At 38.9% G+C, this 13759-nt stretch overlaps 1 protein-coding gene across 1 annotated transcript in view; it reads right to left on the reverse strand.

The window, feature by feature from the left end:
* The window catches only part of CEP85L (centrosomal protein 85 like), a 123117-nt gene that overhangs the window by 22198 nt on the left and 87160 nt on the right, over nucleotides 1–13759 (reverse strand). The window contains exons 4-5 of the mRNA XM_026065979.1: nucleotides 13031–13152; nucleotides 1505–1622 (exon numbers count right to left, since the gene is read on the reverse strand). Coding sequence (XP_025921764.1) covers nucleotides 1505–1622; nucleotides 13031–13152 — 240 coding nt within the window. The remainder of the gene's footprint in view (nucleotides 1–1504; nucleotides 1623–13030; nucleotides 13153–13759) is intronic.

Consider the following 13759-nt stretch of genomic DNA (forward strand, 5'->3'; position numbering starts at 1 on the left):
AAACCCTCCTGCCTTTCCATTTCATGCAATAAGATATTACTCCTCTGCTTCCACTGCCCACAGAAAGACAAGCTCAAAGCAGAAATCCACTGCACGAGGATGAAAAGAGCCTGAGATACACCCCACCAGGCTTTCAGCTTCAATATTCTTTTAGTAACATAAATTGGTATCTGCAAAGAAATTACACGGACAGTCCTTTTTAATTAATAACATTTCTTCAGGAAAGTGGATGCAATATCCCTAAGAATTTACAATTTACTGATACAAACAGTTAAAGGAAACTTTTATCTGAAAGTTAACCTAAGTAGGCAAACAAATCAAGCASAACTCCTAAGAGCCATTATAAACTTTTTAAAATTTAAATTATGAATGATGAAAAGAATCTACTGTTTTATTTAAAATGCATTATGGCATACTAAGATATGTATACTAAAATTTCAATTTCTGCAACATTTTTTCAAAATCTTAATCTAGACAGAATTTAAGTATTTTATAAAAGAATTTCTGGAAGCACCAAAAGCCAAACTTCACATTCCTGTACGTCTGAGAAAATTCCTAAATACTTAACTTCACACCGAAGCTCCACTTGAGTTTCTCTCCTGCCCCACATAAACTAGAGTCTTACCTGGTGCACAGCTGGGCCATTCTAAGGCCATAATTAATGTTATGCAGAAGTACATTAGCTGAGATTCTGGCACAGCATTTGTGACAAAAAAAAAAGGTAATAAAAGAGGGACAGATGACATGAATTTCTTTGCAAATCTGCCTTGAATGTTCGCTTTCCACACATCCTTTTACACATGCCTGGATGCTGATATGGAATTTGTGTGCTGCGACAGGGCCGCAGCCCACAGTACCCACAGTCCTCAAATGGATCTGCACTTGGTGGCTATCGTAYGCTACCTCATCTTTATACTCGCTGATATTTGGGCTAGCTAGATTGAAACTAGATACGCCCAAAACACCACACCTTTCCTTTGAGACTAAGATACTACTTAGGAGTACTGAACCGTATCCTACTCAGGTGTCTTGTGCAAAAGTACTTCACCAGTCTCTATTTGACTTGTCACATCTCTTCCACTTATTTTATGGATACTATGTCCCTAGCATCATTTCCTTTTCAGTAGTACCTCTTTCTCCTCTTCAGAAAACCTTTATCAGATGTTTTCCAATACTCCCTTCCTGAAATACTGCCTCTCAACATCTCCCTGCATACCCAGGCTACATGCACGCTGTTACAATCCCTCATTCTTACACCATTTTCATCATGTTTCAAAACAAATCTGTACATAATATTAACATAAATTAGACTTCTGCAAATATAAAGTAAATTACAACACTTACAGGATATTCTTCTCTATGCAAGTTACAGCTATACAATTATACACCCATCAATAAACCATAAGAGCTTTGCATTTTGGCCTGCAGAAAATAGTGAACATGCTTTCAGATGTCTGTTCCCAGGTACAGGAACACTTCACTAACAGAAAAACATCCATCCTACCTGCAAATTAGTCATGTAAGGTTCTTCACAGCTCACAAGATGGCTCAATCTTGCATGTTGAGCTCGTAATTCATTTTCCCTTATCTTCTGATGTAAATTGTTAATTTGCTGCTTTTGCCTGTAACATACAGATTTGAAAGGAAAAGGAATGGAACAGAGACTGAGATAACATAGGTCTTAAAATTTATACTTGAGAACATTGTAACAATGCTGTTCAACCTACTTCCTCTCCACCACATCATCAAATGAAGCAGTAACAAATACTACATATAGTCAAATTAGGTATTTCAGAATCCTGGACCTTCATTACCTGTGGGCTTTCTCCACCGCAGCCAGAAACTAATCTAGTTTCACTCTAGAATTGGAATCTTACCAGGATATGAACTACTAAACTACAGTTGCACAAAACTTTCACATTAAGTATACCCCAAATGGCCTATTTTCAAATGAGAATAGTAAGTAATTTGTGTAGAAATATGATTTGAAAACTTTTTTTTTTTTTTGGGGGGGGGGAGGGCAGGGGGATAGGAATTCTGTCCTCATTTACTCCTGTGGCCAAAGTGCAAGCAGGAAAAAGCTTGTGAGAACAAAACACAACACACCACTTTTCTTGGACTTCTGCTCTGCACCGTCTCTCCTCATGAGAGCTGACTTTTGTCACAGGCCTGAGACACTTACAAATCAAGGGGAGCAGAAAGAAATTAAAAAGAAAAAGGCATTATGTAAGACAGACAGCATGGCTTTCCCATAAACTCTTTCTTTTTGCTCCCCTTAAGACCTTTTCAATCAACTGCTTTACATAAGATGTTTCCTACCACTAGAGTTAAGTGCCACACTGCATACTAAACCAGAATTAACCTCTTAAACCAATCATCTGGGCAGTGTACAGCAGAAACATAATTATATCACTATTTAAATCACAGCTGAATTTGAACTAGCATGTCTACAGGGCAAATACAAGTCAGGTCTCAACTCCAGCCAAAGTCACATTAGAGATATGGACTTGGAGGTTTACTGTATCCTTCACAGAGAAATAGGCACATCAGTAACTGAACAGGATGAGTTGTCTCACTGACCTATCAGAAATCATTAACATACATAGCTACTTTCCCAAATAATTTAAAAACAATTCTGTGTACTCCTTTAATTTCACTTCCTTGGTTTGTTTTTTTACTGTCTTTTTTATACTAGGAGATGTTTGCATGAAAGCATGAAATTGTTTCTTAAAACATCTCTAAACATGCAATACTATTCACTTTTCTGGAAATAATGATGCTGAACTGAGATGACTAAACCCAAAAACCTAAGAGGTGATAAACAGCAAACACAGGTTAACTTCAAGAAAACACCTGCCTGTGCACAGAGCAGAAAAACAAATCCTATAAAAGTAAAAAGCAAGATCAATATTTGTGGGGGGAGCCGTTCTTACAAGGAGCATCTTGGAAATATTATCATGAAACAAGCAACAAAAATGAAGCAGTAGAAAAATGAAGTAGTACAAGATTTCCCTAAAAATGTATTAGTTGAAAAGATGCCAGCTGCAAATTTTAAGAGAAATAAAATTTAAAAAATTATTTAAAGGGAGTATCTTAGCCATATAAGTTCTCCTAGCTAGTCATCAGCTGACCGTATCCCAATCATTTGGTTTACAAGAGGAATTCACTATTTAAAAAGAGAGAGAGAATATATTAGAAGCTAAACTTCTAAGCTGTGTTGCAAAAGATGTGATGAACCCCTAAAACCACTCATCTTTTTATGTTGCCTTATTTTTACGTCTGTAAAGAATTAAGATTAATGGGAAATCAGTCTAAAACAGGATGCGATTCTGTAGTATCTTAAAACAATTCATGCAATGCAATTCATAATATGCAGGTCTGGTTGGGGTCTTTTTGTACGATGGCACTACAAAGCAAGCTACAAACTTATTTTGGAAAAAGTAGGTGTCAGGATTAGGAGAAAGAATATGCTCTTTACTTGTAACAGCTCATATATAATGAGCTCAACAGCTTGTGTAATCACATGAGAAAATATAAAGTGTTGACGAGTTTTGTTGCATGTTTAGTCACAGATTGCAAAGTCATTTTAGTATGAGATGTCTTAACCTATGATCAAAAGTCTTTTTTTTTTTTTTTAAATCATCTCATTACTTACTGGATATAATATCTGTTAAAATAACTTTGCCACATTTGTTTTAAAATTATTTAGCCATTTGTCACTCACCCCTTGAGGATACTATACGATTTCCTCTTTGTGGCTGATCGTATCTTACCAGCGCCTTCCCTAACCAACAGCAATTCAACAGCCTGAACCAAACAGCTTGAAGTATTTTTGAACTTCCAACGACATTACCATATTTCCTTTCGTAATCCTTTCCCTACCCTACCAAATCCCTGCAGGAAAAAAGTGAAACAAATTAATCCACAATGAAAACAGAGCTGCACTAGCAGAGAGCGTGGCTATTTTTTTCTTTTCCTTCTGCAAAGCATGACACTCTCCTCCACTCTAAAAATTTGCCAACGAAACACAGTACAAATATTTTAAGTCTGTGTAGATCCTGTACAACTTCTTCACACAATCACCTCTCTCAAAATATGATTAATCTCACAGCAACCAGAAAAAAAAGAAAATTGAAAACAGACCAGCAGTTACAAGCAAGATAAAAAATAAGCACCATAGAAACATATTTACTATTTACATACAACCCTGTAAGCCTTTGGAGACCTCATACCACATGCATTTTATCACTGATGTTGTCATATGCTAAGACAGTTTTAATCCTCTGTTACCCCACAGCTGTTACTACTGATCCACAGCATAACCGCAGGCTCTGAGCCTTATTTAAAAGGAGTGCGGAAAAGTTCAGACGCTGTCGCAAACACAGCTCGTGTGTGGCGCTGGGAACGCTGACCCCAGAGGCCTCTCTGCCACCAGTCAGTCATCCTGGCACTTCCAAAAAAGCCTTCAGCATTTAGGCCCTTTCGAATTTCTGCTCACGTAGATGGTGACTGCCACTCTTGGTAGTCCCAAAACAGGTAAATAATCCTAAAATGGAGAGGTATTACCTTCTCGACAACAACGCTGCTCGTCAGCCTGGACGAGCCGTGCTGTTTCTAATCACATGTGCAGTCTCTGTCTTTGCAGAGTCAAACAAGAGGAGACTGAAATTCTGTAACTGTTGTGACAAATGTTTGCAAACACTCATCTCCTCTTCCCCGTCTCTAATCGGCTGTTCTCCCCATGGGTTTAAGATGTTAAAAAAGGATGAAATTCACTTTTGTTTGCCACGGACACGAGAGTTACCCAGCTGCACCACCTCACTCCAGCCTACTCATTTTCCTGTAATTTTTAAAGGCAGGAATTTTCAATCCGTCTTGCACAGGACTGAAGTCTCCAGATATGAAGCTCCTCCAAATTTTGCGATTCTAGAAGCCACCTGTGCGTTGACAGGCCTAGGCTGTGGTATTCGAGACCCTGGGAGGAGCTCGCCCCTGAGACACAGCTCTASAGTGACCAGGCCACAGCCCATACAGCTGGGTTTGATGGCAACACTGTATCCGGTTACCACCAAAATTAGTCCCGCTCACAAATTGCCTGATTTTCCCCGTGAATGAGCGTTACAATTCTACGGTAACAGCAAAACAAGAGTTACTGGCTTATTATGAAAGTTTCCGGGGACGGCTCACACGATCTCAAGCCGTTTCCCTGTCAAACCGAAGATAAAAGCATTCTTTGTATTTCACTTTAGATTCCTGTCTGGCACCTCTCTCCCATCACCCCCCGGCTCAGAGAGAAACAGAAGGGAGGCAATGCCCTGCTCTAACCTCATCAACCAACTAATGGGACTCAAAGGGGGCAGATGTTTAAAAAAAATAAGAAGGTTTAAAAAAAAAAAAAAAGCTGCCAAATGCAGGAATGAGAGACCCTTTTGGAAGGAGCATTTAGAAGCATTCCTTATTTAAATTGATGCTTCAGAAGAAAATTTAATTAAGATGCATGAATTTTAACTCTTCTACCCAGCCTGTGGTAAGGACAGCACGGGGCTGCCTCCGGTGGTGCATCCTCCTTCCAGCACTCTTCTCTGTGGACTAACACGGAGAAGAAAACATGCTTATGCCCCAGGAAGGATCAGACAAGCTCACACTACACCCCAGGAAGGGTCAGACAAGCTCGCCCCACACCGGAGGGCCGTGACTCTGCTTACCAAGCTTGCTAGAGTCCCGAGGAAAACAACTGGTGACACTTGACACTTTAACTGGATCCATTTCAATGAGCAAAAAGAAAGTTACAGCCATAACTGTGAAATATCAATGAGGGAAAAAATACCAGTTTTGATTCACTTGTAGTTCCATCCTTTGGCTCAAACAATCCTTTTCGGGAACCCCCCATTAGCAGCTGACATTCAAGGTAGCACAGAAGATGAGGGGTAGCACAGGACACAGCTCAGCTCAACTTGCAAGAGCCTGGACTGTCTACAGAGACTAGCATTAATAATAAATAAGCTGTTTAAGATACAAATTGCTTCTGGGTATCTCTCAAAACGTTAGTATGACATAACTGACCTTCACATCATTTTCTCATGCTCAGATAGGACTAGCTAACAACAACTGTGGATATAGGCTTATACAGAAACTCACATGCACACGCATCTCAACAGCCCGGTAACACAAGGTTGTATATTGCATTCAGCTGGAAATAAACTGCGTTACCTGAAACATGGGACCAACTCATCTGTTCTCTATTAATCCATCTTACCATTGATTGATTCTAACATGAAAGAGTTTTTAAAAACCTATGTCTGCCAGCAAAGCACTTCCTCCCTGTAACTTTTAAATTTACATTAATTTAAATTTCTTAAGAGTCCTACACTAGAGGTCAAGAAAAAGGTCTAATATCTTTGAACACTTCAAGAACTTTAGAAGAGAGCTTTTTCTACCAGAAAACAGACATTGCTAACTTCATAATAAATAAAATGACAATTGATGCTCACCTTCAAAGATCACGAGTTACAGAGAAGTAATTGCTTTAGGCAAAAATGCCTGAACAGATTTCCTCAGAATCAGGATGTAAAATATAATATAATACAGGTCCTTCTATAGTACAGACATCTCTCAGCCCACGCCACAGTTAGAGGTATCCTACTTTGTTTTGTTGCTTAAGAAGTTGGATACTAATTTTCATATCCCTTTGTTTTAAAGGCATGATCTCTTGGGAGACGAGTGCAAACATGCAGAGTACTGATAGGGAGAGAGATCAGTCCTAAAAAACAATGCAAATACATTTTCCATAACTCAGAAGACAAAAAGGCCAAGGAATGCTGATGTCACTAAAGCTCGGGAATGAAAATGGTCCCAGCTTTCTTATGCAGTAAAGTCTGAGTTTTTTGCAAGGCATTAAATGTCTGCGGTTCAAAGCAAACTCTACATTTCCACCAGTCACAGGGCAAGTTCATCTTGACAAGACGGGAACACCACCTCTGGGAGTCAGGATGCAATCTCTCCTCTGGATGGATTGCTATTTTTTTTAACTGACCATTTTCTTGAATTGCACAGAAGCTTGAAATGTTAGTCTGACCCCAGGAGGTCAGTTAGTGGTGAAGTACAGGGAGGCCAGTCAGAAGCACAGTCAACAACTGTACTGTACTTTATCAAATGTTTTTTGCTATTTAGTCAAGCAGAGTGTGAGAAAAGAGTGGGATACAGACACAGCTGTCTGCTCAGAATGAACTGCACCCTCTCTCCCACTGCAGGAGTTTTTCAACTTGTGCAATCTCCTGACACAACGAACACAGAGCAAGCCTTGCATTTCCCCCACTGTTTTCAGCTCTGTCCAAAACAAGAACCTTCTAAAAAAAAAAAAAAAATTAATCTACAGAATAGAAATGAGCTCAGCAGCAGCTCCACAGGAAAAGATCTGGGATTACAGCTGATGACAACTAAATGCAAGTCAACAATGCTGTGTTGCAAAAAAAGCAATCATCGCAGGAGGATGGCCTGTATGATGCACCAACACGCAGCAGAAGGGAGGCCTCAACTGTCCTGTTTGGACACTTCAAGAAAGATGCAAATCACCTGGAGAGAATCCAAAGAATAACAAAAGCTACCAGAGGTCTAGAAAACATGACCTATGAGGAAAGACCGAGACATATTAGGAAAAGTTTTCTTTTGTTTAAACTAATAAATCACCACACTATGCAACCTAGAAAGATGGTAGAACATCTGTTATTGAAGGCTTTTACGAACAGGTTACATAAACATCTATGAGGAATGATACAGCTATAGTTTATCCTCCCTTAGGCCTGGCAGGTAGATTAGATAGGTCCTTTCTAGCCATACTTTCTTTCATTATTGCCAAGGCTTAGGCTATTACGTAAAATCTAATGAAAGACTGTTAACAATTTCCATTTCATTGATATTAGTAGCATCCATCTGTGAAAAGGTGAACTTTTAAAACTGCTAAAATAATTATCCTATAGCAAAATCATCCTGAAAGTTTACTAGCCCAAGATACAAAAACCTCAATCACAAATTATCAAGGCAATCAGCGACATTAAGAAAAAGATAAATGTATGTTTTTTCAAGTTATTATTGTGAGCAAGCAATATTTTACACAGCAAGATACTCTGGGAGGGTTCCTTACAGCCTTACCGCCTGCACAGGACTCCCATTTTTACATGCATTCATTCGTATCCAGGGTGGCATAAAGCTTTTAATATGACTTCCTCAGAATTTACTGCATAAATATGTCATTCAAGTGGATATACTAATGCTGAAGATCTTAACAGAGCATCCCAAAAATCAAGAGGATTGAGGCTTTACATTAGCAGTAGAATGAATATTATCAACACATGCAGTTTGATAACAACAAATCAAGACAGGGCAATTTGACAAAAGGCAAAGAAAATTAATTCAACTGTCCAAATGAAAACATCTAAGCACAATTCCTCTATGCAAAGCTAATGATTTAGCGGCTGTTTTAAGAATTTAAAAATTATTATGCCCTGAGGAGTAAAAGCTACTGACTAAAATTATAACTTTTATACCCACCTTTCCTTAAAAAGCAGTTTGAATGCCCCTAAGCTGTCTGGAAGAGAACATTGTGTTATTCTCAGCAGCTTATGTCATATGTTCAGATATTTGGCATTTATTCACATACCCTCTACATGCAATCCTTGCCAAACAAGCAGTGCCAATACCGTGTTGGAGACGTCTACAGTGGCAGGCCGGTCTTAGAGACATTCCCAATCTTACCGACCATTATAATTTCAGTATTGCTAGTGTACTGAACAGAGGAGCGACACAAAGAATTAAAGTGTAACACTATAATTTACTAAACCAGTACAAACACTGCTGGCTCCCTCTGGTGCTAAACATAATGTAGTGTTACATATTAAACTCCTGAAGTAGTAAGGCAATGAAATAATCCAATTATTTTGTACAGTGGGTGACAGACAATCTAGTAATAAGTTTTACAGCTGCAGGTTCCTGTTACAGCCAAATCCTTTAGTCCTTATTCACAGTCTGTACCAACAGACCTTATGTAGAAAAGCGCCATGACACACCTTTCAGAAGGCAGCTGCGTTTGTGTGCACACACATGCAAGGCTTCCTTCATCCCACCACATATTCCCTCTATAAAAAAGCAGGGTCAGAATTCCATTTTTTAGAGCAGACTTAACCAACTGCAGTCTCTTGTCAGCTAATTTGGCAGGGATCCCTAGAGTAGCTTTATACCGTAGAACAAAACCACTCTTATACCCACCCATTTATGCTACCATGTCATCTACACTTAAAATATGCAACTACACAAGTCAAATCATTTTTAACCAATCTATTAGTAAATCTGAAGTTCAACACAGTGTATACAATAAAAATGAAGCTACTCATTATATTTTACAAATGCAAGTGTCTGAGTTTTTTTAAATTCTATTCATGGCTTTCAGTTTCTGGCGACACAAAAAGTTATCCAAGTATGTCGATGTACGTACCAAGTATTATTCCCTGTGTCTTTTTAACAACGCTTTCAAACTTGTTTGCAGCTATTCAAAACTGTTAGACTGCAGATTTAAAACAAGGAAGTTTAGTAATCTAATCCGGAAGGGCTAGACTTTTGTTGCCTTTTTATCATAGTGTGGAAAAGAAGGGAGGCAGGCAGCAGGTTTCTGTTTCCTTTTCCTCCTCCTCCCCCCCACCTTTAAACAAACAAATAAGGTAGACCAGCTTAAGGAGACTGTTCTGTCGCGAGCCTCCAGGGCCTGCACGTCAGCAGACCTGGGATTCATCGCTGTGCAGAACAAGGTGCGCGGCAGTGCAAAGTGACGTTAATCTCTTTCACCTCCTGGATTACTTGTGCCCTGGGGCAATACGCAACAACAGAAGAGGGTGTTTTAACTTAAAAACACTTGATAATGACCTCAGGGTCGAAACCGCAGCTGGTGACAAGAGCAAGATAAGGGTGCTTCCAATATATTTCTTTTCATTCAGCTTTTCCTTGTACCTGTCAACAGCAAACAGCTGGGTCTGGAGCACCCTCCTCGGACAGCCACAAGCAGGATCCTATACTGTTCTTCCAGTTTTCTGACAGGAGGTTCATCTGTCTCTCCCAAGTTTCTTTCCCCTCCAGAATTAAACTAGCCTTGCTGACATCCTCCAGTTACCCGTTTGTAAATTCAGCGTCAGACATGATTTCAAGAAACTAAACCTTTTAAACCTCCATAAGAATCATACATGAAGGGCTATTTCAGCAAAACGCCTATTATCGAAACCTCACTCAACAAAAGAATTGCTCCTCCACTTCCTCAAAGCATGGACTTTGCAATTTAAATACCATCACCTTGAATTATAATTAACCGAATCTTAGCAATGTTAGGCTTTTATATTTATTTTAGGCCACTATTCCCAAGTTAAGTCATATTCTGAAAAAGACATTTAAGGTAGGCTCAAGACAAGAAAGACCAGGAGCTGAAAGACCTATGTTTACTCCCCAACACCAAATTAACTCTCAGTGCCATGGCTTGTGCCTCCAACTGACTTAGCTGTAAACCCTGGTGCCCTGAAGAAAGATATTACTCATGCTTAAGTACTATAAATATCAAATGTAATAATAAATATAATACAACACTAGTGCTTTACAATAGTGTTCTATTTCTAGGTTTTTAGACTGCAACTATATTTTATTTTCTCCATGAGTGGAACCAACAATATTTTTATTTGTCATAGAAAACCATACTCCTTTTTTAAAAAACATCATGGAAGAAAATCTGTTGTAAAAATCTTTCTAAATACGCAACACTGTTTTGTACTAATTTAAAATATCACAAGTTATCTGTTTAAGATAGATTTTTATTTCTTTTTCAAATCACTACTTTTAAGGCAAGTATTTTGCCAAAATGGAGGCTCACTATTCACAAAAGAGCCTTTTCTGTAGCCTATGGTTAAATTGCATTACTGTAATTTACAATGTGTTTAATGCTAACACTGAGGAGGTCTACTTAAAGCAAATGAATGTAAGACCACTAGCTGGTCTTTATTCACTTTAATAGCTTCCCAAACACATTCTGTCTTTTCAGTTGAATGAAAAGGAATCACCTCGACTGACTTCTGGAAGAAATCCAGAGAGAATTGTATTCTCTGTCATTAAGTGACATAAAATATGTCTTGCAGAAAAAGGAACTAACACATTGCCATTGGATATCAAGAAATAGCTTTTCTTCCTGTGCATGGACAGTATCAAGTAACATTAGCCGGTAACTAGGTTGCAAACTGTCACTTCAGTCAAATGAAACTTCACCTTTGGCTGAAAACACATTTTCAGTGTGAGAAGAATAATGTGAGCTGAAGTTTTAGCTGCCATTGCATAACAAACCTTCACCTAGAGGATGATATGTGCCTGACAGAGGCAAAGGCAGCCCTAGCCGTCATGGGCGACATGCTTACAAACACTGGTGACAGCCTGGGCACCGAGAGGCGGGCTGCAGGTTATTACAGCATTACTATTGATACAGCAAGCCTGGAAAAATTGCTGTAATTTAGACAGCCCTGAAGCAGCCGCTCAAAAGGCTCTGACAGAGGAGTCCTCTGCAACAGCTGAGGATGTTTCTGTTTCAACTGCGTATCCCTTTGGGAAATCACCACCTCTGCAGCAGAGCAGGATGGCGTGCCCACGTCTCGGCCACCGCAGTTCACAACCGTGAAACGTGTTAAACCTGAGCAATTCCTTGCTCTATTACAGGTCATTACAGCTCTTGGTTATTCATAACCTGGACCTTTTTATTCACCAGCAGCTTACGAGTAGGGCCTAGGATTCTAGGTCATGTCTCCAAAGCTTATCTATAAACCCTAGCACATGGCAGATTTTAAACTACCACGTTCTTATCTGATCCTCTCTCAATTTAGCAAAGACCATGTTTTTCCATGCTGTAATGAGCAGGAAGGCTGAGATGACACAGCCCAATGAAACAGATTGTACACAAGCATAATCCTCCTGGTCTCAAAGTAAATTGCACCCAAGTTATCTACATCCACCCATTAAATGAGAGGAACTGTTAGACAGAACCAGAAAAACCTTCACAACAGATGCCTATCATTCCTGTGATTAACTTACCTGCTTTACACAGTGCTCCTCATGCTGTGGAGCAAAGCATCAATAAGAGGGCACAACTATTTCAAGACAAGAACAGCAACTCCTCTTTTAGCCACAAGCCAAGAGTTTATCATCAAAACATAGACTAAGCCAAACTGTAATTATGTCAATTATAAAAATGTCCTTCTTAAATGTCCTCATGCAGCTCCTGATGACATCTTTAGTGTAAGCTTCATTAGGATGAAGCTCTTTATTAAATAAAATAAAATAAAATAAAAAAGCACATATTTTCCCCATCAAGGCTTCATTTCATCTAAACATCAAGAACTCCAGAAATTACTTCAGATGCACCAGAAACTTTCAGCTGTGAGTTGCTGCCATAGCCTATTCCAGACTGACAGCAATTTCAATAGGGAACAAAGTATTTATTTACATATACATAGTGGATTTACTATCCAAATAACTTGCATGAGCATTTGAGTAGGATTTTACCACTTGCATGCAAAGGCCACTTTCTCAAAGCTTTATCAACTGGTTTCAAATATAGTGCATTTCTCTACTTGTCATGAAAACAAAAAATTGGTGCAATGCAATTTACCAGTCTCACCCTGCTGGTCACTTCCAAAGACCAGTACAAGCAGGAAGATGTCTGACACAAATCCCCAGACTTGCAAGAAGCTAAGCTGGGTAAGCCGACAGCACAACGGGCTATTGGTCTCACTCTTCCTTTTCCATTGCAAAGGCATTAAACTTCTAGGCAAATATCCAACTTTGTAAAAGACTTTTAGCCAGTCTTACCGCCTTGCAAGGACTAGGTCCCACATATTTGTGCATAAATATTTGCTGGTCTGAAACCTAAACACTTTCCTGAATAAACAGCTCTCCTAAAAGTCAGTTATAATATCACAGCTTTTAGGTCTAGTCAATGCAGCCAGAGGAGGTTACTCACCGATCGATTACAATCTCCTTCTGCCTTAGCAGCCCTTCTTTTATTTTCATTAGAGATTCCCAGTTGCTGAAGTCCTGATAGCTGGTAGCTGGGTAACTCTGATGAGATGTTCCAGTCAGTACCTGCACAAAATAATTGTACAATTAATCTCCAAAACAGTAATGGTTAACAATGTCCTAGATATTACGGGATTCACAAAGCAGTTTGTTGTGTCAGAAATGTAACACTTGTTTGGCAATTTATCAAGTTTTGCTTTATATAAAACAAGCTCATTTGAAACAAACAAACTTTGTTTAAACAAACTTTAGTCCAGTGTCACTGATTTAAAAATTATTTTATCATTTTTTTACAAATGAATTCATAGCTCTGAAAGCTGTTTGAGATGAAAAGCTCATCCAAAATTCAAATACATAACTAAGGCAAACACCACTAAATGTTCAGATCCTGCTACAACTTTTTTTAGTTCTACACAGGAGAGAGTTTGATAGCTTTAGGCCTGCCGATATGTGCAGGTAACACTTACCGTACTTCTTGGACTCTCCCCTACAACTTTAGCATACAGGAGAAAAGGAATTCTCTAACCGTACATGCATTTTAAATACAGAATGCGGAAATATAATTCTAACCGCTTTCAAGAATAAAAGCTTCACAAGTAACAGATTTCAGGCTTTCCATTCATCTTCACATAATCCAGGCTGCATGTCTCACTGTGAACTGCTCTGAAGATTA

This window comes from Apteryx rowi, unplaced genomic scaffold, assembly GCF_003343035.1.
Source record: "Apteryx rowi isolate R43461 unplaced genomic scaffold, aptRow1 scaffold_235, whole genome shotgun sequence".
Lineage (NCBI taxonomy): Eukaryota > Metazoa > Chordata > Aves > Apterygiformes > Apterygidae > Apteryx > Apteryx rowi.